Raw genomic sequence first — 25,543 nt, 5'->3', positions numbered from 1 at the left:
GCATATCTGTGTATCAGTGGGCAACACAGAACCTGGACAACAACCACCAGGGAGAACTTGAGGTTGGTCTGATTGAAATGTGTCGCCTTTCTTATATTATCAACCACCCGGATCCCTCCCTTACCTCCAAGCCACTGCCCACTATTTTCATATATTCTAATATTTTGTTCCTAATGAATACTAAGCTAGATGTCACATTCCCTTATATGTAACCTAACTCCATCTGTCCTCTTCTGATGAGAAGCATTAGCTTTGAAATGTCTAAGTATAAAGAGCATTTATAAACCCTCCTTCCACCTATTTTAAAAGAATCATTTATTATTTTCTTTAATCCCACACACATTTTATATATATATATATATATATATATATATATATAGCTTTTAGATTTCTATGTCTAGGTTCCTTCCTCTCATCTTATATTCAATTTTAAGCAAACCCATTTTTCCTTGAAGAAATCCCTCAAGACTTGATTGATCTTTCAAGTCTATAAGTGGTTGGTCTTCGATGATGAAATCGTGATTGACTAACAATCTCTTGTGACCTCGCTCAGGACCACCGTGCATGCGCGCCATGAGATGTAGTACAGGCCAGATAAGAAACCAGCTCACTCTGACCAGGAAGAACACCGCTGCAAGCCCAGTGAGTAAAGACACGTGTTTATACATTCTTCTTGCATAACTTCAACCAATTAACAGATTGAAATCAAAAAACAATTTCATAAACAAAGACAGCCTTAACCACAAATGTCTTTGACAGCAGAACAGAGATTGGCGTACAATCTCTGGTGATCTTACTTTGGAGCCGCAATGGTTCAGGACGTGTTTCAGCAGCAGCACTTACTGTACGTGGGTTTAACAGGCTTCCTCCTTTGGAGGAACTGTTATAAGAATATGAAATTCACAAGCAGTTCCCAGTCGCTTGTATATTACAGTCAGGGGAGATAACGATATTAGGTTTTTTATCATTCTTGCAGGGAGTTGTCGACGTCCTCTTACATACACAATCTGGTATTCCCAAATGGTTACTAATCTGATATTGGCCAGGCTCAAACCTTGCTTAACTTTAGTAATCTAATGAGAACTGGTATGTTAACGACCAAAGAAGCAAGTAAGAAAGCAAGCGGCTACCTGGATTGATTTGGTTTTCAGTTGCAATTTTACAAAGCGACTCAAAGTATTTTTTTCTAATGTTTTATAAATAGTTCAAGAAATGGCAACGGATTGAGATTTTTTTTAGGTTTGGCAAAGAAAAATATATTTGATCTAAATGGAAGCATTTTATTTTGATGACAAGAATTCTGATCAATTACGAATCAGACAGAGTTGAAACACACAGCAAAATTTGGTTATAGTCAACTAGTGTACTTCCTAACTTCCAGTGTAGTGCTACCATAAGCGGTGACAAGGCAAAAAAAAAAGTTCCTTCACTTTTTTTTCTCTCAAGCCTATATTTCCCCTGTTCATGTACTCTTTATTTTTATTATGGTTTTCTGATCATTGTTTTTTTATTTATTTAATAATCATTGAAAAATTTTTTTTGGTCTTATTTTAATTAGGATTTATTGAAATTATTATTTTATTTTATTTTTAAGAATTATTGAAAACACTTTTTAAAATATTTAAAAACTATTTTGGAAATATGTATTAGAAACGTTTTTCTTTCATGATCTTTGAAATGTTATTTTGATTTCAATTTTATTTTTATAACTTCATAAACATATTTATTATATAAATTAAAATAAATCTTATTTTTTAAATTATAAAAAAATCTTTTATTTTTTAAATTTTGTTATTAAAAGTGCACATAAAGACTAATTGTGTTATTTTTATCTTTTTATAATTTTGTTAATTTTTACTGTGTATTTTTCGATAATGGCCTATTTTATTTCAATAAATTGCTTCACAATAGAAAAACTGAAGAACAATAAAAGTGAAGAAACTGATTTGCTTTGTCACTGCTTCCCCGGAAGTTAGGAAGTACGTTAGCTGACTTTAACCCAAAATTAAAACCAAAAAATAGATTTTTGTTTTTTTTTAAAAACGAGACCAACATATTTATCACTGAAGGTTCTACAATATTTTAATCCAGCTATTTATGACAAGTGGCGATTGTGCTTCAGAATTTTTGAGACCAGCACTACTATTCTCTTTTTTTTTGTTATTCTCAACATCTCGGTGTACGTAACCTTTCACCCTTTCATATCCATCTTGTCGACTTTGGTCACCTGCACAGAATTTTCAATTAAATCCTTTATTTAATCCACGAGTGTAGTATGCTCTTATTCTGTCAGCCATAACCTGTAGAATAATTAAAGTAATTTGTAATTGTATTCTTTTTTTTTTTTTTAACATCTGTCCACACAGGCTGCCTATTGTTGTCCCCCCTCCCCCCAGTACCACATTTTTTTTTCGGAGTTCCTTACTATGCCATCTCAACACACCCAAGCAATGCCAGGGACCCCCGATAGTACGTTCTAAGTGACAGTCTTGTGGTGGTTGAAGATTTAATCCTCAGCACGGGCGATAATACAATTACGAATTATTTAAGGCGTTGATGATGGAATGAGAGAAAGCTACTCCCGTGGATTAAATAAAGAGTAATATTAGCATGAGATATATAAATATATATACATATATATTAGTGTTGGGACAATTGAAATCGGAAATTAGAAAAATCAGAACTTTTAGGAGTATCGGAATCGGTATTAAAAAAACATGGTGTCTATTTTCCGATACCAAAACCATTCTTTTAATTATCTTTTTTTATTTGATTTTGTTTAAAGCAAAATCTTCCATTGCTGGTAATAATAAAATAATAATTATTGATTTTTAAACTACCAGTAAAACTAAAAAAGAAAAAAAAAAAAAAAGAAAAAGACAAAAATGAAGAGGTTCACCTCAGAATAATTAGTTTTAATGTTTCTGTTAAGGGGGTAAGTGAGAGGGGGGTTTTAAGAACAAAAAAAACGTAAAGTGCAAACAAAACAAAACAAAAAAAAAATCTCGTGACGAACAACGAGATGGAAGCTAATTTTTTCTTTTCTTTCTTTTTCTAAATACGTCTACGCCTTTCGCTCGCTTTCTTGCTCTCCGTCCCCCTCTGTGGAGAAAATGCTGTACAACAACCTAAGAATCTATAAATCTAGAAGCAAAATCCGAGGGTCTTCGACTGCTTGTTTGATCTTTTTTAAGAAGAGCACGCCTTCCCTGCCGTCAATCAACCGATGATCATAGGTTAGCGCAATGTACATCATTGGGCGGATTTCAACCTGAAATTGACAAGAAAAAGATTTTTTTTTTCAATTTTTTTACAGCTATTTCAAGCCAGTGTTTATTTTATTGAGAAAATTTGGAGCTTGTGCTGTATAATGGGATTACAAAAAATGCATTTTAGGTAAAAAAAATTACGTACTTATGTGTCAGGTGGAAATTAATGAAAATTTTTAAAACTTACAAAAAAAAAATCGGTTAGAAGATCTGCTAAACTTTTTTTATATTAAAAAAAAACATTTTCTATTTTGAAATGGCAGATTTTTCAGAAACATAAATTGCAGTTACCTCCTCTGGATTTTTAAGAACATTTTAACATTAATACAATAAACTAAACGATAAAACTATAATTTGAATAATTTTATTTTTACTTGTGATTATTTTTCTATGCAACCACTTTTTGTAATGAAAATTTTTTTTTTAATTTCGACATGCAAATATATAATCATGTTTTTACCTAAAATGCATTTATTTGAAATCCCATTATACTGCACAAGCACCGAAAATGTATACGAAAAAGGAAAATGTTTTTATTTTTAGATTAATTTTACCATAGAAAATGATTACACATTATATATCATTCAAACATGGTAGTGTTTGAATATATGGTAAAGTGGCAATTTTAGTAATTTAGAACTGCTTTTAAGCTACACCGCTCAGTCATTTTTCAACCAAATTTCAAACAATTATTACAGTTTATAGATCACCTTCTCAGCTATAGCCTGAAAATTTTTTTTTTCAATTTTCGTTCAGTAAAACAAAAGTTATGATGAATTTATTGATATTCAAAATCGTAAAAAAACGTAAGGAGGTGAGCAATGTTTTTTATGACTGGTTTCCATAGCAACCACATCGCTTTAGCGACTACTGCTGCTACCAATTCACTGCTTTTGCGAAAAGAGAAGTAACAAGTGAAACAGAGAGAATGAAAGAATAAAAGGGAGATAATTGGGGGATTTTATTGAAAGCAGACGACTGACGTACATTGTTATTATATATGTGTGTGTTATGTTTATGGGGGCAAAAAAATAAGACTGAAATTAAACAAAGAACAAGTGAATTTACTGGAAGCCTGCAAAAATCATGGATTACAATAGAAAAATGCGAGCATGAAAAGTAATATGGTTAAGCTTAAACATGGAAAAGTAAAGGACTAGTTGTTAAAATTGGAAAAGAAAAAGACAAGATATTCTAGTAAAAAGTATAATAAATTTATAATTAAAATATTGCAGCATTAAGATTTTTTTAAAAAAATTCAATCTATACGATTATATAATCAATTTTTTCAAATGTTCTTTTCTTTTTAAATAACATTTGTTGACTTCTTTCTTCATGAATAACTGCTGCATGTTGAAATTAATACAAGTTCCTTTTCCACACCATATATTAATGATCATATAATATAATAATAATATTCGATAACACGGTTAGATCAAAGGGAAGTTATTGTCCTTCTCTTGTCCAAGATTGGCAAATTAGTCTTTTTAAAGCCAAATTTTGTGAAGTTGGTCTGTTTTTTGAAGTAGTTTAACCTTCAAAAACTATATTCGGCCTTTTTAAAACCATAACATACGGAACAGAATATTCTAAGTAAATCACTGCATGCTTCAAAATAAATTATAGTTCATTTTTTTTTGTTTTCAAACTGCTCGCTTGTTGAAGGAAATGGTTATATTTAATGCTACTAAGACTAAGCTCTTTTCCTTTACCAATTCAAACTCCTTAGCCTAATATTCACAGGCAACAGGAATTGAAATAAATACATAGAAAATAATACAAAGTCTGTTGCAAAAAAGGTGGGCTTTCTTTACTGGGCTAGAAAACTTTTTAGATAGCAACATATGTACGAATATGAAATGCCTTAATGTATCATTAATCTTCAATGAACAAGTCATTCTAAATTAGCCCAGAAGGATAAAACTACCAATAAACCTGTTAAAAGGACCTTGTGATTGCTTTTAGAAGTTCATCTCTACTCTATCATTATTTTCGTAGGAAGTGCTCGACTGAGCTTCAATATATATATATATTATTCCTTAATTGGAAATTTATTTTGAGATGAGCATTATATGTTAATTTTATTTTTATTTCGGACTATTAGTCTCATCTTTATTAGTTGTTGTTTTTTTTTTTTTTTTTGTGAGATGACAACAACTACGGATGGCAGTGATGGCTGAGAATGCAGTTAGGAGATTCGAAGTTCCTATCTGTCGCGGTTACCACCTGACGAAGGCCAGAGGAAGTTGGCCGAAACGTTGTGAACCAATAAAAAGATAAAAAAAAAAAATTGAGCTTGAACATCTTGTAAAAAAAAATCACAGCAAGAATTTATATTTCTATCTCGATTGGAAAAAAGACTTCTTACACCTGCCAGTATTCTTTATCTCTACAAATTCATCCCAAGCATTACTGCCTTCTTTGTGTAGTATATTTTTGTTTAGAATAAGACTATGTACCCAGACCATATCTCCTATTTTGAGAAGTTTGTCATGATACAAGCAGTCCTGGCTTAGAATAATATTAAACTTAATACACATTTGAAAAACCAAAAAAAAAAAAAAAAAAAAAAAAAAAAAAAACGATTATGTTCAAGTTTATTTTTTTTAATATGATGGAGTGTGAGACAATCGTAAAAAAATAACAAAAAAAATAAACCCTACCTTTCCACCAACTGCAACAGGTCGATCAAAAATGCCATGCATACCAAGAATTGCTGACTGGGGTGGGTTAATGATGGGCGTGCCAAACATGGAGCCAAATACACCACCATTGCTAATTGTAAATGTGCCACCATCCATGTCTTCTATCGCCAACGCACCTGATCGAGCCTAAAAAAAAAAAGAAAAAAGAAAGAAAGAAAAAAAGCATATCAAAGCCAAGTGAAAGTACCGTATTTCAAAAAGAAATCGTTTGATCACATAACAAGGGTGACTGGTTATTTTTTATGGCAATAAATATGATAAAAAGGCATGAACTCACCTTTTCCCCAAGTTCAGCAATTGTTCTTTCAATCTGAGCGTAATTCATATTTTGCACGTCCCTAACAACTGGAACGACTAAACCCTGCAAGAATCAAATCAGGAGTTTATAATCAAACAATAAAAGTTGTTTCTGCATCCAATAATTTCTTTATTTAGTAATTGAAAATTCAAACATTTTTTATTTTTTAATTGGATCATTTCTTAAAGTAGCTGTCTCTTGTGGACTAATAAGGGGCCTGAAGGAAAGACACAACCTTGCAATTAAGTGAAACAAAATGTAAGTACAGAATATAAGAGAGTGGTTGAACATCAAATATTAAACTGGGGTTGTCCCAATCTTAAAAGGCATATTCTCCCAGCATTTATAGGGAGTGGAAGAGTTCAGTGTAGTCTGTAAGGTAAAATCGTAAACTAAATACCAAACAAATGGTAAGACAAGTGAAATCTTTTTCAATAATTTTGTCTGTAAATTATCACGATTTAAAAAACTTGTTAGAAGTGATTCTACCTTCCTCTCCTTTAAACTGATGGAAGAACTTAATGAATTGAAAGATCCCACCTTCATCCATCAGCTGGATACCAGGCCATCTTGGTTTTCAAGGAAACAAAAAGGCCAATACTGGCCAGTGGTTAGAGTACTTGGGAAAACCAATTGTAAAAGTGATATGATAAGGTATGTTCCAAAAGTAATGCCTCCTATTTTTTATTCCGCTTGAATGGATCAAAGAGGATTGCAAATTGCATTGTTATGATGACTGAACTTATGCATTCATGACCTGAAAGTTTCATCTCTCTGTTGCAAATATTGATGTTGTATGACTCTCAAGAAAGCAACCTCTGCCATGGACGTGTGCCAAAAGCAGTGATGCATCATTGAATTCCTGACAAAAATGCATTGAGAATGGTAGCGACTATGTACAAAAAACAAATTCTGGAGAAAAAAAAAATTGCTCATTTTAATAGTACCACTCCCATCTTCATAGCTCTTCAACTTTTGGAGTTAAAAATAGACTTTAATTTTCGAATGACTCATATTTAAAAAAAAACAAAAAAAAAAACTAAATTGCAGAAAATTTTTATGATGTACATACCCATCATGGAACAAAGATGTCATATTTCAAAAATCATTATAATTGAAGAAAACAGAATTTTATGACTAAGTGAGACGTAATGTTTTAATCTGCCAGGTTTTATAAATGAAGAGGAGACAACTTAATTCGAACAATCAAGGTCAAAATCAGCCTTTTAATGGATACAATTTTCTATTCAAATCACTATAAATCATAAAAAAAAAAAAATACAAAATGATTTTCTTTAGAAATTAAAACTACCTGATCAATTTACGTTATTTTTGGAATATGACATCTTCATTCTCTGATGGTACATACAAAGATTTCTTTGCAATTTAGTTTTTAAAATAGGTTTTATTCTAAATAAGCACCATTTGAGTTTTAAATTTTTAGCTGAATAATGATATAGTATTAAGAGGTTTTTATTAGAGAACTAGAGAAAGGGAGTGAACCAACTGAATGGCAGAGTGTCTTATATTATTTGGATTATTCTAACTACTGTTCTCATCTTGAATGTTATTTGACCTCCTTCAGGGATATTTTGTTGAATTTAAGAATTTGTACAAAATTTGGAAAGTTGGCATTTATTTAATCCATGGGAGAAGTATGCTCCCATTCCGTCAACCATAATTGGGTAGAAGCTTTGAGTAATTCATAATTGTATTCTTAGAATCAGACACACTGAGGATTGAACCTTTAACCTCCAGAAGGGTGTCACTTAGAACTGAATTTACTTTACTTTATCCGTTACGCCACAGGTCATTGCAGAGACAGTAGTCTGAATATTCCAAATTATCAATCCTTATTTCAAAAATTAATATGAAACTTATTGTTTCTTTGTTTCTTTTCTTTTAGTATTACTTTTAAAATTATTAAAAAAAAAAAAAATTTGTTTTATTTATTTTCTTCCAGATTTATTAATTAATGCAGGATTAAAAAAACAAAAATAACATTGAGGAGATAACTGCAATCACATTCGATACGAGTTATGTCCCTTGATTTAAGTTGATATTTGAGCTTTAAATTTACATATATTTCAATTTGAAAAAGAAATTCGCTGCTTTGTTAGCAAAAATCAAAATACTGAACTTCAAGCAAAACTAATGGTATCTACTTAATTGTCATGTCGCAGTAATGAACATATCCAAAATTTACGAAAAACTATAGAGTAGAAAATTAATTATTAATGAAAATAGTTTTTGAAGACAATGAAAATTGAGTTTTGCAAAAATAGAAATCAGAGAGTTTGAAACGTAATAAAATGGAGGTAATTATTTTCTGAAAACTAAAAATCTTTGGCCAAAATTGTTTCACTAATTGTCTTCAAAAATCATTTTCATTAATAATTAATTTTCTACTTTATCGTTTTTCGTAATTTTTGGATATGTTCACTATTGCAACATAACAGTTAAGTAGATATCATTTGTTTTACTTGAAATTCAATCTTTTGATTTTGGAATTTTGGTATAATAACGAAGAAGACCCAGAAATTCTTTTAATAACAAAACTATATTTTTCTGAAATCAGTACTTGTATCACAAACTAAAAATGAAGATCGTTTGTAATAGCGATGATCTATGTTGAAATTATTAAATAATTTCCAAAAATTTTTGTAAAACAATATTAAAAAAAAAAAAAAAAATGTTTGTTCTTCAAGTGAAATATGGCAGTTCAAAACAAAATAAGAAAAAATTTTTTATAAATATTCTTAACAGCCAAAAGCGTCCATGCACACCAAAAACTACAGAAAATTATTGAGTAGAATTTAAGACAAAAATAAAAATCATTTCATACTCATACCTCGGAGTATACATTGATCCAACACCATTATGCATCTTTAAGATGTGCTTCATATAAGATTATCTCCCTTGATCTTAGTTTAGGGCTTCATCCACAATTTCATCCCTTGGCAGATGGAGACACCATGATTATGATATAGACGCTAAATTTATTTAAATTAGACGTTTTAGGTTGTTAAAAGCAGGGAAAAGTTATAACCCGCTAACTTAGAATAAGTGCTTTATGCCAAATTGATGGTTGAATATGGTTAAATTTGTGCTAATTTTTGCATTAAACACTAATCCCTATTAATCCTTAACAATGCATTAAACAGATAGCAAAATACTTAGTTTGCTGCACCTATCATAACAAAATCCATAAAAAATTTCAGCCAGATTGGTCCAGTAGTTTTTAAGAAAAAGCAAAACTGACAAATACACAGAAAGACAGACAAAAAAAAAAAATATATATATATATATATATATATATATATATATATAAAATAAAAAGGAACAAACCGTATTATGTGTTCATCAACGTTTCGTCTTTATTTCGAGACTTCCTCTGGAATAATCGAAATAAAGACGAAACGTTGATGAACACATAATACGGTTTGTTCCTTTTTATTTTCTCTATTTTGTCGGAATACTATTTCCATTATTTTCATCATATATATATATAAATATATATTAAATTTATTTATACAAACATTAATATACCTGCTCTGTTCACTCATTGAGCACTCTTTGGTAGACACATGTTGTTTCATTGGATGTATTTCTAGGAAACTAAACTCTACTGGCTATATATATATATATATATATATATATATATATATATACATAATTTTCTTCTAATATATACAAGGAACTTTTTCTGTGTGTGTGTGAGTTCGTTTCCTATGGACTTGGAAACAGCTGGAACGATTTTTTTCAAAATTTCACATGAAGGTACTTGATGAATCTGGAAGTGTTCTTACATAGGTTTTGTATCTGAATGCATCTGATAAGTATCGAAAATTGAAAAAATCTGAGAAAAGGAGGGAGACTGATTTTTACCAAAGTTAACATTTTTATACAACCTAGCATCACAATTGCATATGAAAAGTTTTATCACTGCACAAGCAGAAAGGCCCTGTGTATAAAATCAACAGTTGGTTCTTTGATGATACGGCATAATCATATTTGACACACCGGTTCCCATCAGATCACCAAAGTTAAGCAATGATGAGCCTGGCCAGTACAAGATGGGTGATGATTTGGGACTTCCACGTGCTGTATGTGCTCTCCACTTATCTCGACATTGTTTCCAATCATCCTGGACTTCTCCTTGCCGTTGCACTCAAACTGCCGATTCAGGAGAGATGTGGTTGGAGATTATGCAACCCTTGCCACACAATTACACGCACAGCTGCTCCTACGGGGAGTATCCTTTGTCTTTCGAGACTGAACGGAGGCGTCATTCATCTTTGATAAGACAGAGACGCATTCAAAATGAATGTTTCTGTTTAGAGCACAACTGAACCATGATACTTGACGTTTGCATTTTAAACTTTAAATGAAATTATTTACAAATAATTAAAAAAACAAAACAAAAAAAACCCAGCAAATTCTCTAAAATGCAATCTAGACTACAATGCATCGTTGCAGGGAGGCATGTGAAGCTTTCTCCTAGTACAGTAGGAGGGGGGGGGGTAACTAGAGCAGGTAACTAATCGATTTGATAAAAAAAAATGGGCAATTCCATCGATTTCGATGACAATAAAAGTATGGGAGGATGGAAAATTTGTTGATCTTCATTCAATCCCGAACACTGTCAGGTCTGCCTGTTAGTATTTGATAAGAGTAGAATTAATATTTTTCTTAAGTCTCAATAACTATTTCTGCTAAATCTAATACCTGAGCATCTTACAGAGTTGTTTCCCCGTAACTAATATTTTAGAATTTTTATTTTCATTCTCCCTGACATTTTATTGATTTATATTTTTTTGAATCTTGCGAAGATCCCCATCATTCTCGTAATTATAGGAGCAGCACTACTCATGGAAAAGAATTTCATAAACTACCTGGCAAATATACCTGGTGAATCAAGTGCAAGTGAGATACAAATAATTGCACTTAAAGGGATAGTTAGAATCTTAAAAAAATCTTTCGGTTGGAATGTATGAGATAGTAGGTTAATGTCTGACATCCGGTATGATGCCCCATCCTCAGCTTATACAGAATGATAAGAAAAGTTGGCTGCGTTGTTTTTTGTTTCTGGATGATGATTATTCAACTCCGGATTCTTTAGCCTAATTGTCGCATCCTTGGCATAACAAACAACATTAAATTTTCACCATTTATCGTTTACATGGGAAGGTACTGTATGTTTAACTTTCGGCTTATAGCCAGCTAACGTGCTACGAGAAGTGGTAACAAGGCAAATCAGTTCCTTCACTTTTATCATTCTTCAGTATTTCTTATTGTGAAGCGATTTATTGAAATAAAATAGAAGAAAAGGACATTATTGAAAAATATACAATAAAAATTAACAAAATTATAAAAAGATAAAAATAACACAATTAGTCTTTATTTGCACTTTTAATAACAAAATTAAAAAAAATAATAGTTCTTATTGTATTTGAAAGTTTATAAGAAATATGTTTACAACATTATAAAAATAAAAGATTTTTTTTTAATTTTAAAAATAAGTTTTTTATTTGAATTTATATATTTTTATGAAAGAATAAAAATAAAATCATTGAAATCAAAATAACAAAATGTCAAATATCATAAAAAAAATGTATCAAATACATAATATTCCCAAAATAGTTTAAAAAATATTTTAAAAAGTGTTTTCAATAATTCTTAAATAAAAATAAAAAAGCAAAAAAAAAAAAAAAAAAAAAAAAAAAACCCCAAAAACAAAACAACTAATTTCAATAATTCTAAATTAAAATAAGACCGAAAAAACTTTTCAATGATTATTAATGAAAACAGAAAGATCGGAAATATGTAATAAAAGAAGAGTAGATGCACAGAGGAGATATAGGCGGGAGAGAAAAAAAGCGAAGAAACTGATTTGCCTTGTCACCGCTTCTGGTAGTGCTACGCTGAAAGTTAGGAAGTATGATAGCTGGCTATAACTAAATTTTGATTATCTGGTTTTCATCTGTATTTTCTCTCATCATAGATATACTCTAAAACCTCTGCTCCTACTTTATCATTTCTCTGTTCTAATATGAAGTCATCATGCTGTTTTGTGATTCGGAGTTTGTTGACTCTAAACAGTGAATTTAATTTATTTTTTTTATTAAAATTGTATTCGATAATTTTCTGTGAATTTTTTTTTGTGTTTTGTTTTCATTGATGAATTATTTTAGTTTACTTTGTGGAAGTCAACTTGATTTTCAAGTCTTCTGCTTTCTTCAGTTTCTTTTCTCAATTTGAAGCCTTTGATTAAATCTAAAATTTGGGTACTTATGCAGAATATGGACGGTGCTGAAATAATAACATTATATAGAAAACCATTCTTAACATAGGGAGGAGTGAGTTTTTTTTTTTTTTAAAACTATTCTCTACTTTCACCTAACAATTTTGATAAATAAAAGATATTGTAAAAACTGAATGTAACTTAACACTATCTAAAAAAATAGCATGGTCTGTAAACTACACAAGTATTCTTTCCTTTATCAAATTTGTTAGGTAAAAGCCCCTGCCACATGTCAAGAATGGCTTTCTAAGTTTAAGGGTTGTATTGAAATAATAACATTATTTAGAAACCTATTCTTAACATGAAGAGGGGAGGCTGTTTTGTAACTATTCTGTATTTTTACCTAACAATTTAATAAACTAAAAATACTGTAAAAATAACTTTAACTTGAAAATACAATATAGCACGGTCTGTATTTTGTATAAGTTTTGAAAACCTGGGATTACAGAAAAACCTACAAGACTTTCATCACTGATATTACAATAACTGAACAAAAACATGACGCCATAGCGAGACTATTACGTTTTAATAATTAATCAAAAGAGTTTTTCTTTGTAATTTGTTCATACCTTGGGAGTTGCCACGGCAACGCTGATGTCAACATAGTCACGGTAGATGATTTCGTTAGCATCAATCACAGCATTCACACTCGGCTGATCCTGCAAAGCGTGGGCAGATGCCTTCACAAACGCCGACATGAAGCCCAGTTTGAGATTGTGTTTCTTCAAAAATGCATCTTTGTGGATCTTTCTCATTTCCATGATGTTGCTGAAGGATGAAAAAAAGAAAAAAGTTAATAAGTACTGATAGTGCTTTCATGGATAATCGTATTGTGTGCGTGGACTAGTCGTTCCCAACCTTATTTTGGTCTGCACCCTTCAAGAAATTTCCCTCAATCATCGCACCTACTAAAAATTCATATTGTGTCCAAGGATAAGTTTTGCAAATTTCAACTAATATTTTATCAAAAGAAAATTTTAACTTTATTCTTTAATATAATTTGCAAACTATATATATCGCCAAGAAACACATCATAAATTAACATTAAAATGAACCTTTAAAAAATGTTAGGAACCACTGTCCTAAACTTTAGGACATTCTTAACTCGCAGTTAAATAAATGGTTGGATTAAATCTATTCAGTTATGTATTTAATGGCCACTTAATAAAAATCATCCTGAAATGAAAGCAACAAGCTTTAAAAGAGAGAGACAAAAAGAAAAAGACAAAAAACACACACACACAAGAGTGCCATATAGCCAATATCCTATTTTTTATTTAAACTTTTCACAAACCTTCTGGAATATTATCTTACACCCCATGGGAGCACCCCAAAATTAGGAACCCCTAGCGTAGACTAATGAACAACAAATGATTGGAAGATCATTAATTAGGAATAGATGTAGTAAGTTCAGGGAACTTCTGCCATTACTAACCAGCAGAGGGTTACCCTGGATTAACCCATTAGGTTTTTTTTTTTTTTTTTTTTTTTTTTTTTACATGGGGGTCACCACTTATCAAGGCCCAGGAGCCACTCGGGGATAAGAGTTATTGTGTGCCCAGTAATCAATAGGATAGTATCGTAGTAATAGTTAGTATTGGGGATTTGATAAGGTGTCATTACTTAAGGAGGCGGTTCATCAGGAATTTGTTTGTATTGGACTTGAAGACATCCAAGTTGAATTAGGGGGAGGGGGGGACACAGGCAAGCAGCAGAGAGTTCCACAGCCGTGCAGTTCTAAGAAAGAAGCTTTGATCATGGAATGTACGTTTTGATTTAAGCACGGATAAAGAGTGGGGAAAGTTATTGACAATGGTTTCAGCTAGTCGGGTGTTTTTCGTGAAATATTGGAGAGGGGGGGGGACCAGAGAATGGAGCTCAGACGAGCACTTGTCATGGAAATAACGATAAAAATAGGACACTAAATAATTTATTTTTAAAATACTATACTGCATAATAGCACTGCTTACTGCATAATTACTCTTAAGAAAGGATAAAATTCATCTTTATTCATCAACTTATCCTCTTGCCACGGGAAAGAGATAAACACCTACCCCTGAGTTGGTACTATTTGATCCCAGTGGCAAGGAGAAATCCAGGACAATTGAAAACAATGCAGAGATAAACAGAGCACATACAGCACCTGGTATTCTCAAATGGTCACCCATTTTAGTACTGACCAGATTCAATGTTGCTTACACACACATAAGACAATAAATAATTTCTTTGTAAAACCTATATGATAATATACGTATTTGTTTTACAAGTACTTTAAGGAAACGTGCTCTGATGAACTCATAACATTTGTTCCCCTTGATGTACATACTAATGCCTAACCCAACAAGCAGTAAAATCCCACCTTTTAACTGTTCAGGTCTCTTGAAGAGTTTCTTCTCATGGACTGCTAGACTTTGAACTGCCCTTCTTGTTTCCTGCTTTCATGACTGTACTAAGATGCAGAAGTTTAAATGTAATGTGAACAGACATCTCGCTACTCAACTTCCCACAACCCCCTGTTAAACACAATCCCAAGTGACAATATGCCTTTTTTGGAGTGAAAAAGAGTTTTAAAAAAATATATAATAATTATCTCTTTTTAAATATTTTAAAATCTATAAGATAATATATAATAGTATTGCTTTCTGCATAGTTACTCTAAGAAAGGATAATATATATATATATATATATATATATATATATATATATCTAGAGTTGTAAGCCATGTTTATTTCAGAATAGTTTACACAAGTCCTTGAGATGACTGGTTCCCAGTAGACAGAACAGTTTCCGATGGTTAGTTGTTCTATACAATTCTTGGAGGTGACTGGTTCTCAGTAGACAGTTCTCGAGTTAGAAGCCACAGAGCAAAAGATTCATGTTTTGACACGAAGAAAACATATGCAAAGTTGCTACAGAAAAGGTTTAATTTTTATGGAGCAATTCTGGTTTCTGATTGGTTGGTAGCAGAATGTGAATTAATTTGATTTGTCAGTTTATAGCAGCATAATTTATAAATAGAATCTCCCGACTGTGTGGGATCATACCCCATTAACAGTTCAAAAATATTGCAACAATATAGAAAACCTCTAGATACGAAAGACACTGCTTACAAAATTATTAGCTTATGAAACGTGATGTAAAACTTTTTTCACCCCTGCATATGAAAAAATTTTCAGGATATGAAAGATACAAGGGTCAGAAAGGCTATTTTTCAAGCACTCGTCAAAAATCATTTTTAAATCAAGGTTTTATTCGATTTTAATTTGTTTTAGTAATTTTCTTGAACTATTTGTGTTGATTTTTATTATTTATTGATTTTAAACTAACAGTAAAACTAAAATTTATAGATCAATCCTACAAGTGTAATGTCACGCTTGTGAAAAATATATGCACATATTCAATTGCTTTTTGTGGTAAAATTACTGAAAAAAAAAACAATTTATGTGCATATATTTTTGAAAACATGAAATTACACTTGCAGGAATGATCTATAAATTTTAGTTTTACTATTAGTTTAACATCAATGAATATTATTTCATCATTCTTATGAGCCGTGGAAGTTTTAAACAAAAAGGAAACAAATACAATAAAGATAATCGTTTTTTGCATCAGAAAATAAGCACAAAATTTTCCAATTCCAATACTCGCCTAATTTCCAACTTTTTTGATTCTTGATTCCAATTAATCATGTCAACACTAATAAATACAGACCTGACTAGAGATAGGTTAGTTAGAAAGTCAATTTCTAAAAGGTTTCCAACACATGCCAGCATGGAAAATGACCATTAAACCAAAGATGATGATGATAATAATGATGATGATGATTTTATTCAGGTCAAAGGCATATTGTCACTTAAGCATAAAGAGTTACTGTAATAGAAGATTTATAAAGGATTAAATGTTTGTTCACATTACATTATAAAGTTTTAAAAATTGTATGTCTGATTTGTTGATTGTATTTAAGTAAAATATAAAACATTGCATGGTTGGCGTAAAAACTGAATAAAAAAAATTGAATAGGAGTTTGTCATATATTTTAAAAGCATTATTTCGTAAGGTTAAATTTGAATACTTTTAGAAAACTGAGTAATGTTGTATAATTTTTTTTTTAAATGAAAAAATTGTTTAATTATATTTTTCAATGTCATCTACCCTAATAAAAGAAGACGATGTATTTTTCGATGCTTTTTTTAGGCTTGCACTTATAATTAAAATTTTAAGTAAAAAAAAAATGCAATAAAGTTTTTGTGATGTATGTACCTGTCATGGGATGAAGATGGCATATTCCAAAAATCATATAATTTGATTTTATGATGTGCGCTATGACAGAAGAAAACATCCGCCATGTTTGTTTGAATTCAATGGCGGACATCTCACAAAGGGGAGACAACTCAATTCAATTATTTCTTTTAGTTTAGTCTTCAAGTAAAAATACCTAATTAGTAAAACCCATAAATTTCGATTTTCTTAAATAAAAACAAAACTATTTGATGAATTTCCATCATTTTTGGAATATAGCATCTTCATGCCATGACAAGTAGGTACACTACAAAGATTTTTCTTTATTCTTGTTTTCTTAAATAAGCACCTATTTTTCTTTATTTTATTGGTGATGTTAAGTAAAGGGACAGCAGCCCTTTGTCAACAAGAATGGCCGTACAATTTTTATCTTTTAGGGGGCCACCAACAAAATGAAGAAAAAAAATAAAGGCAAAATTACAAAGTTTTATTTTATGATTAGGTTGGATGACGCCGAAAATCTCAGAAAAATAAATAAATTGTATTTATTTATTTTTCTGAGATTTTCGGCGTCATCCAACCTAATCATAAAATAAAACTTTGTAATTTTGCCTTTATTTTTTTTTTAACAAGCAAAAAGTTTCCATTTAATAAAAAATTAGTTATTTAGTTTTCTAAAATGTTCAAATTTAATCACACAAAATAATGTTTTGAAAAGATGTGATTAACTCCTTTTAAAAAAAAATTGTTTTCTTTGAACTTGTCAGCGTTCATGATTTAAAAACTTAAACGCATCAGTTCTCCAACATTGTTATCGACGTTAATACCAGCTTTTACTGAAACAAGTCAAAAATAACCACAAAAGAAATACCTCATATCAATTTCATTGAATGTAGTCAACATGGCGCATGTGTTCTGAGCATCTTTCAACCGTTGGGCAATTTTTGTCCTCATGCGACTCATTTTAACCTGGAATAAAAAAAAAAAAAAAAAAAATCAGAATTCAAAAGAATTTCAAGTTGAAAATAATTTCTAGCTTTTATTGATAAACTAGCAGGGCTATCTGACATTGCCTGTGTAACATAACTATCCCTCCCCTTCCTCTTTCTTCTTTGCCCACTCCATTCCTCTCTCTGGACACACACACACACACACACAACTTAAATCAATGTAAGGGAAGTAACTTTGTGATAAAAAAAAGACAAATAGAGTAACTTCTCTTTAGTCGCTAGTAAACAAACTACATGATAACATGAAGCGATGCATGTACCTCTAGATGATACTGAATGATAGAAATGGCCATTTGACCCCCCAAATAATGAATCTTTGGTGTTTATTTAGACTTAGACTTAGTTAAAAAACAAAAATACAGAAAAATCTTTATGGTTTAGATTCGTCCAAAAATTATGTAAATTGATCAAGTAATATATATTTTTTTAATTAAGAAAATCAAATTTTATGAATAAACTAGGATGAGGCCGGGAGCAGTCATACTGATTTAAATTTTACCAAACTTCAAGCACAACAATTCAATCCGACTATAAACATTTTGTTTGTATTCAAATTTAGTAAAACTTTTTAATCATTATAAACTATAAAATTTGATTTTCGTAATTCAAAAAAATCTTCTTAATCAATTTATGTGGTTTTTGGAATATGACATCTTCGTTCCGTGACAAAGATTATTAAAGAATTTTTTTTTTTTAATGAAGTGTAATTCTAAATAAGCACTGAATAGAATTTTTCAATTTTAGACATTGAACATCTGAGGTTATGCTAATTACAAAATAATACTTGAATAATTGATAGGGATGAAAAATAGGATATGCAAAGAAAAAATAGAAAAAAGTTGGTAAAGATGTTAGTGGAGTGGGTAAAGTGTGAACACCTTGCTGAAAGATATCCGAGTTAGTTCAGTGTTATTGATAGGATAGATTCTACTTACTCTGTAGAGTCTTCATCACATGTTTGAAAACAAAATTCTGACACTTATGATATGGTCAATCCATTTTTTTAGTGACTGTCCTTTTGGTATTTGCAAAGTTACTCCAAATGTAGTTCTTAAACATTTCACTTCAAAGACATTGACCTCCCTATCATGATCTACCGGTATAGTCCATATTTCACTTGCATATCCACAAACTATCAATGCATTCTAAAATATTTGCAGAAGCCAACAACTGGACATATTTGTTATGATGGGCATATTTCTGAATTCCTTTGTTCTCATGAATATTATTAAAATGGGCAAAGCTTTAATTCCCAGCACTAGCTGGTAAGAGCAGTAGGAGGTCACAAAGATTAACTGGGGTTACTGATCCAAGAAACACAAAATCTACGGATTATTTTTTCAACCATTTTATTATCTACTGAGATATGGGCACTTTCGCACTTTGTGTACTGGATTTCCATGGTGTTTACTCTGGCTCGTCTGGCAGCTGATATATACCATTAGAATATGCCAAACGACAATCGAATTTAAAAACACTAGGAAAAAAAATAACATTTATGGAGACTAATTATATTAAAAAAATAACATTTATGGGATACTAATTACATTAAAAAAAATCGAAAAACAATAAATTGAAATAGAACAATAACTTACCATAAGTTTCATAAAAAAAAAAAAATTATTTTGTGTTTATAATAGAAAGATTTTATTTTTTGCTTTAAATAAATAGAAATTTTTTTTTTGTTTTAAATAAATAGAAACATTTAATTGAGAAATTTGAAAACTTAAGTGTCGGAAATAATGATAAAATCATTTTTATTTACTTTTTTTTGTTCTTGTTGTAAGCCCAATATTTCGCTAAAAATAGCTTCATTAGGGTAGGAAGTTCTCCATGATTTTTTTTCTTTTCTTCATTTTGGTGCTATGGAGGAGGTGATGGCTCAGAGAAGAAGAGAAATATACATGTTGTTGCCGTGGTTCCACATGTGCTTTGCACAGTTTTGAGCAGGAAATTTGAAGTAAAAGATGGTCACACACTTTTAGAAGACACTTATTTTTTCTTTTACTTTAAATAGAAACATTTTTGTCAAGAGAATTTTAAGAGTTCGGGATTAGATTTGGACTGATTAAATCTAAGCATAATCAAAAACTAAATTTTTCTTTTAGGGTTTAGGTTTGGACGGATTAAATTTGTGCGTGACTAAAACTAAATTTTTTTCTTCTAAATTATTAAAAGTCGTCTGCTTTGATTTTTATTGGCTAAGCACATTTGTTATCACTTTTTTGACTGGCTGATCAATATGATCATCACTCTGTACTTTCTGGCAGTTTACGTCAGCTGCTAATTGAGTCTGAGCCAACATTTATGGAAATCTGGTGCGCAAAATGCAAGAGCATCAAGATATAATTTGAATGTCTTTGAAGATGTGTACATGTTTTAGTGAATTAGTTATTTGTGATATAAACATATGTGTCTGCCATCGAATGTATTAGCTGATGCTATTCAATGCATACAATTTGACATGCACTACTGTATAAAGAAATTGGACGAGAATGAATAATAATAATAAAAAAAAAACTTGTAAAAACTGCAAATGTACTTACACGCTGTTCCGTCCTGGCAGAAACGGGTGCAGAGGCTGCAGCAGGCTGTGCAATCTGAACAGCAGAAACAGGAGTACTTGCGATGGGTTGAGCAGGCACAGGAGGTACAGGCGGAGGACTCGTAGGAATTGGTCCCGAAGATGAAGTAGCAGGTGGAGCTGGGGGTGGTGGTGGTGGTGTAGCTGCTGGTGTTGGTGCAGCAGGTGCAGGCGCCGCTGCGGGTGCAGGAGCTGCACTACCATCTAAAATTTAAAGACAGAAAGAAATAATCATTTAGAGGATGAAAATAAAAATATTGGAAGAAGACAAAAACTATTTTTTCCTCCTCATTCGTTTAACGTCTATTTTACATGATGTTATGTGTTGGACGACTTTTTGAAATTGACTAGCTGGGTGCTAGACATTCCCTGGTCATAAAATACGCTTAAACATAACATTTTAATTCATGCAAATTTCTTATTGATTACTATAGAATCAATTCTCTTGATTAGTATATCGTAACTAATCTATAGGTGTAATTTCAAAAGTTAAAAAAAAAAAAAAAAAGACTTGTGTAGCATTAGCTAGAATCGAAACCAAAACATATAGCGCTCCAGCCTTAGGTATTACCATTTGAGCTATTGTCAGATGGATAAGAAATAGTTAAAAATAAACCAACTATAGCATGTAAATGCATATATTTGTGCATGCGTACATTTAGCTGACTTACACGTGGAAAGTTCCAATTTTTTTAAATTTTGACCCCTAAGCAGTGATTTTTACCAGCTAAAATTCCCAAAAAATAAAAGCAATCTACTAAAATGCAATCATTTAACCTACCTCGCACTACTCTGCGACCTAGCATTTTGGAGGAGATGCAGTTTGAAAAATGAAGACACACAGACATAGTGAGTTGTATAAATTAGACTTCCAAACTAATCTTTTTCTGGTTGGGTATTTATTTATCCCTCTCTCAAGTTTGTCCATATCACTTCCTCACACATTTTCATTAGCCTTCACCTGCTACTTCGACTCTTCTCCATCTACAAACCCAAAAACTCTCATCCATTCTTTAAATGTGATTATACCATTAAAGTCTCCTGTTCTGCACACATCTCCCTATACTGTTCAAATTTAAGAAAGCCATAAAAAATAAGCCCTCAAAAAACAAGTATCTAAATATTAATTTACCTCTCTGTTTGTCTAGTATCACAAAAAGAAAAAAAACATGATCGCAAACATTAATTATTGAAAAACGAATTACCTCCCTTTGTAGTCACTCTTTATCAATTAAAAATCATTAAAACCATTTTCTCTCCAAAAATTAAAAAAAATAAAAAATGGCTGTTTGTTTAGTTTCAAATTGGCTATTTTATTTTAAAATTAAAAAAAAAGTTGTTTGAGAAGAGACTAAGTTTTTTTTATTATAGTTTTTTTTTCAATTATAAAAAAATGTGCAAGAGAATTGACATCTGTTCCTTTATAATTTATATAAAAAAATATTCAGAAAAAGAAACAAAAAAAAATGTGTTTTGTGTAGAATTTTCATTGAAAGAAACTCTAAATTTTTTAAATCAATTCTTTTTAGCTTTAAAAGGTTAAAAAAAAGAATCTGCCAAAAAATTGTTTTAAATTTGTCATTATTTGTTTTATTTTATTTTTTATTCGTTTTACTTATAATGGGTTTTTACAATGTTCAACTACCGTAGAATTTCCACAGGTTCTATTTGTTTAAATGTAATTTGCAAAATAACCCCAAAATAAAACTATTTCCATTTCTTGTGATAATTTAAATCTGTTAGCACAAATTTTTTAATCAAACAAATAAACCACAGATATGCACAATATCCGTTCTCTTAATGTAACGATATCAAGATATACTGTCCAGATTTAATCTTTCTCTGAAGTCATCAGATCTAAGCCTGTCTTTAAGACTTGCATTAGAAATCTATTGTATCATTCTCATATTATTTCTCTCCATGCAACACATATTCGTTACCAGCACTGACCAGATTTTATTTTCATACATCATCACACTGCTTACAAATGCCTCGTGGACAGTTTATTAAAATAAATATGCAGTCCTGCCTAGACAAGAAGTAAACTAGAAATATTTTTCAATTTTGACTGACAAAAGATCAAGGGAAATAACACATATTTTTATTGAAGAATATAAAGATTTGTATGCTTTATAACTATATATATATATATATATATATATATATATATATATATATATATATATATATATATATATATATTTTTTTATAAGTTTAAAAAATATGTAAAACCTGAATCAGGTTAAAAAGAAATGATAAATGTTGGACAGAAATGTATCTTACATCATTACCAATACAAACTCTGGTTGGGGGGAGGGCACTTTAGAGATGTAGTAGAGGAGACTGAGACTGTGAAGTGGTTCCTCCTTAATGATTGTGATACTGAATTGCTGCTGAGCACTGTGAACAGCGAGTACAATTATAATCATCTCCCTCATAAATAATTTTGTTTCCTATTTTTGTACAAGTTTATAAATATTCAACCAAATAACAATTAGAAACTAAAATAAGTTCACTCTTTCCTGGGCAGCATCAGGCATGGACAGTTAGCATATAATAAATTTTCAGACACAACCTTATTTCATAATAATCGAAAATAAACAACCTTTTCGGTACTCCTGCAGTATTTTACCCACCGATTTCACGATCTGAGTCGAGCGTTGACGAACGCTTTCGGCGTTAACGCCGACGAAAGCCGAGAATTCAGAGCTACGGTGCAAGAACGCTAAAAGTATGTGAATAGCAACAACATTACAAGGAAAAGATATTACACACACACACAACAAAATGGATAAAATTAATACAAAAAATTTGGATAAAAATAAATCACAAACACTTACCGTAAGTTTTTTTAAAGTAAAATAAATTTATTTTGTTGAATATTTTTTTTTTTTTTGGTTCATTTTGTTTTCCGATAGCTTTTTTTGGGGGGTGGGGGGTAAGCAACAGTAATAAACACTTCAATGTTTTTTTTTTTTTGTGTTTTTAACAAAACGTTATTAAACAGTAACAACAATGTTTTTTTTTTTTTTTCAGTAATGTTTGTAGGGGGGGGGGACAACAATTACTGTTTATCTTTAGTTCTGACTGGAAGATTTTCTACTGACTGTAGAGAGGCAAAGTAGGGAGCAAAGGGTTTTCAGAGGATGTGGAAAGAAGCTCCTTCTCAAACCGGGTAGCCTTCCGCGATTTGATTTATTATGGAGACAAAAGGGTTGTGTCCAAATTTTTGTCTCCACATAAATTCGCATAAATATGTTTCCAACAGCTCCCGGTTTTTTTTTGGTTTTTTTATCGCTAAATTAAATAGCTGAAATGAAAGGCTGTGTATTTTTACTTTGAACAATAAAATAACTGAAATGAAACGCTATGTGTGTAATTTCAATGAAAATTATTCGTCTGCTGCGCGTTTGTTTGAAGCGCCCTGATTGGCTGATAGAGTATCGTACTGCTCGCCATGTTCCGGCGTTTTCCGACGGATGTCGATCAACGCTCGGCTAAGATCGTGAAATCGGTGGGTAAAATACTGCAGGCGTACCACCTTTTCAACAGATTAATTTTCTTGCATGTGATTGTGATTTAACAAAATTCACTGAATTTGCAAGCAATTAAATCAAGCAATAAATCATTTGACAACTTGAAATCGATGACAATTTCTGAATGATTGTTTTTCTTTCTCTTTTCTATATAAGGGGTGCGCCCATTACGTCGATCACGATCGACTGATCAATTGCAAGAGTATTATTGGTAGATCGCATGACATTGAAAAAAAAAAAAAAAAAAAAACATTGGCGCTAACCTATTATCTATCATCACAATGACATCTTACATACATATATCAGAACATATCGGAAAATTGTTACCCTCCCCCATTAATTAGAAACATTGACTTACATTATTATAAGTAAATAGTTTCACTTTTGATTGTTATCATTATTTTTAATACACATTTTTATTTAATAAATGATGAGGATGTATTTATAAGAATTTCGAAAAAATTATGTTTTTTATCCGTAAAGAAAAATTTTTACAACAGCTTTTTTTACATAATAATTTTTTTACATAATAATTTTTTTACATAATAAAATGCAGTAAAATTTTTTGAATAAAAAAAAAAAAAAAAAGTATTCTACAATTTCAATTTTATTTAATCAGAAAACTGGTCTAATCTCATTTTTCTCAAACTTATTATCCGCCCCCCCCCATTTTTAGTAGATGATAAATCATTCGACTTGGTTACGCCATAAGTAGATCCTATGCTGAAAAAGTGTGTGCAGCTCTGCTTTATATTGATATATCAATGTAAGACTCACATTAGACATCAAAGTTTGTGTGTTTATTGTATGGCATTTACTCTAGTTTTTTTTTTACATAGAGTCACCACTTATTAAGACCCACAGGCCACTCGAGGATAAGGGTTATAGAGGGTACAGTAGTCAATGTGATAATATTGTAGTAATCGTTAGTAATGGAAATTTGGTAAATTGGATTACTTAAGGGGGCGGTTCATCAAGAATTTGTTTATGTTGGACTTGAAGACAACCAAGTTGTAGCCAGCAGGCTGGGAAGCAGGCAAATGGAAGAGAGTTTCACAGGCGTGCACTTCTAAGAAAGAACTTTGCTCATGGAATCTATATTTTGATTTAGGCACAGATAAAGAGTGGGGAAAATTACTGACAGTAGTTTCAGCTAGACAGGTGTTTTTCATGAAAGCTTGGCGAAGGGGGACCAGAGATTGGAGCTCAGACGAGCACTTGCCATGGAAATAACAATAAAATGACGACAGACTCGCAACATCCCTTCTGTGGGAGAGAGGTTGCAGGGAAGAGAAAAGGGCATCCCCACTATGCTATGAAGTCTATTTTGTACTCTGTCAAGGCAGGATATGCTGTTTTTAGCAGCTCCTGCCCAGATGTGGCAGCAGTACTCCATCCTTGGATGTACTTGGCTTTTATATAGATAGAGAATTGCATCAGCAGTGAGATATCTACTGGAGCGGTAGAAGGATCATACCATTTTCCCAGTGACTGTGGCAACAGATTTGATGTACGTGTTCCATTTCAGATCAGGAGTAAAGGTCAATCCCAGAAGCTTGTCAAAACATGGAGCCTCCCCAAGACAAGAGCCATCCATT

At 31.2% G+C, this 25,543-nt stretch overlaps 1 protein-coding gene across 1 annotated transcript in view; it reads right to left on the bottom strand.

Moving 5' to 3' along the window:
• Window positions 1–2,886: 2,886 nt before the first annotated feature.
• Window positions 2,887–25,543, bottom strand: part of LOC145260695 (dihydrolipoyllysine-residue succinyltransferase component of 2-oxoglutarate dehydrogenase complex, mitochondrial-like) — a 160,540-nt gene continuing 137,883 nt past the window's right edge. Inside the window, exons 8-13 of the mRNA XM_080119096.1 lie at window positions 20,372–20,613; window positions 17,687–17,784; window positions 13,146–13,344; window positions 6,252–6,335; window positions 5,933–6,100; window positions 2,887–3,271 (exon numbers count right to left, since the gene is read on the bottom strand). Coding sequence (XP_079975222.1) covers window positions 3,137–3,271; window positions 5,933–6,100; window positions 6,252–6,335; window positions 13,146–13,344; window positions 17,687–17,784; window positions 20,372–20,613 — 926 coding nt within the window. The 3' untranslated portion in view covers window positions 2,887–3,136. The remainder of the gene's footprint in view (window positions 3,272–5,932; window positions 6,101–6,251; window positions 6,336–13,145; window positions 13,345–17,686; window positions 17,785–20,371; window positions 20,614–25,543) is intronic.

This window comes from Euprymna scolopes, chromosome 36 (genome assembly GCF_053919585.1).
Source record: "Euprymna scolopes isolate OS-2025 chromosome 36, ASM5391958v1, whole genome shotgun sequence".
Classification (NCBI taxonomy): Eukaryota; Metazoa; Mollusca; class Cephalopoda; order Sepiida; family Sepiolidae; genus Euprymna; species Euprymna scolopes.
Note: the sequence above shows the minus strand (reverse complement) of the source record. Positions and strands in the feature narration are given on the sequence as shown.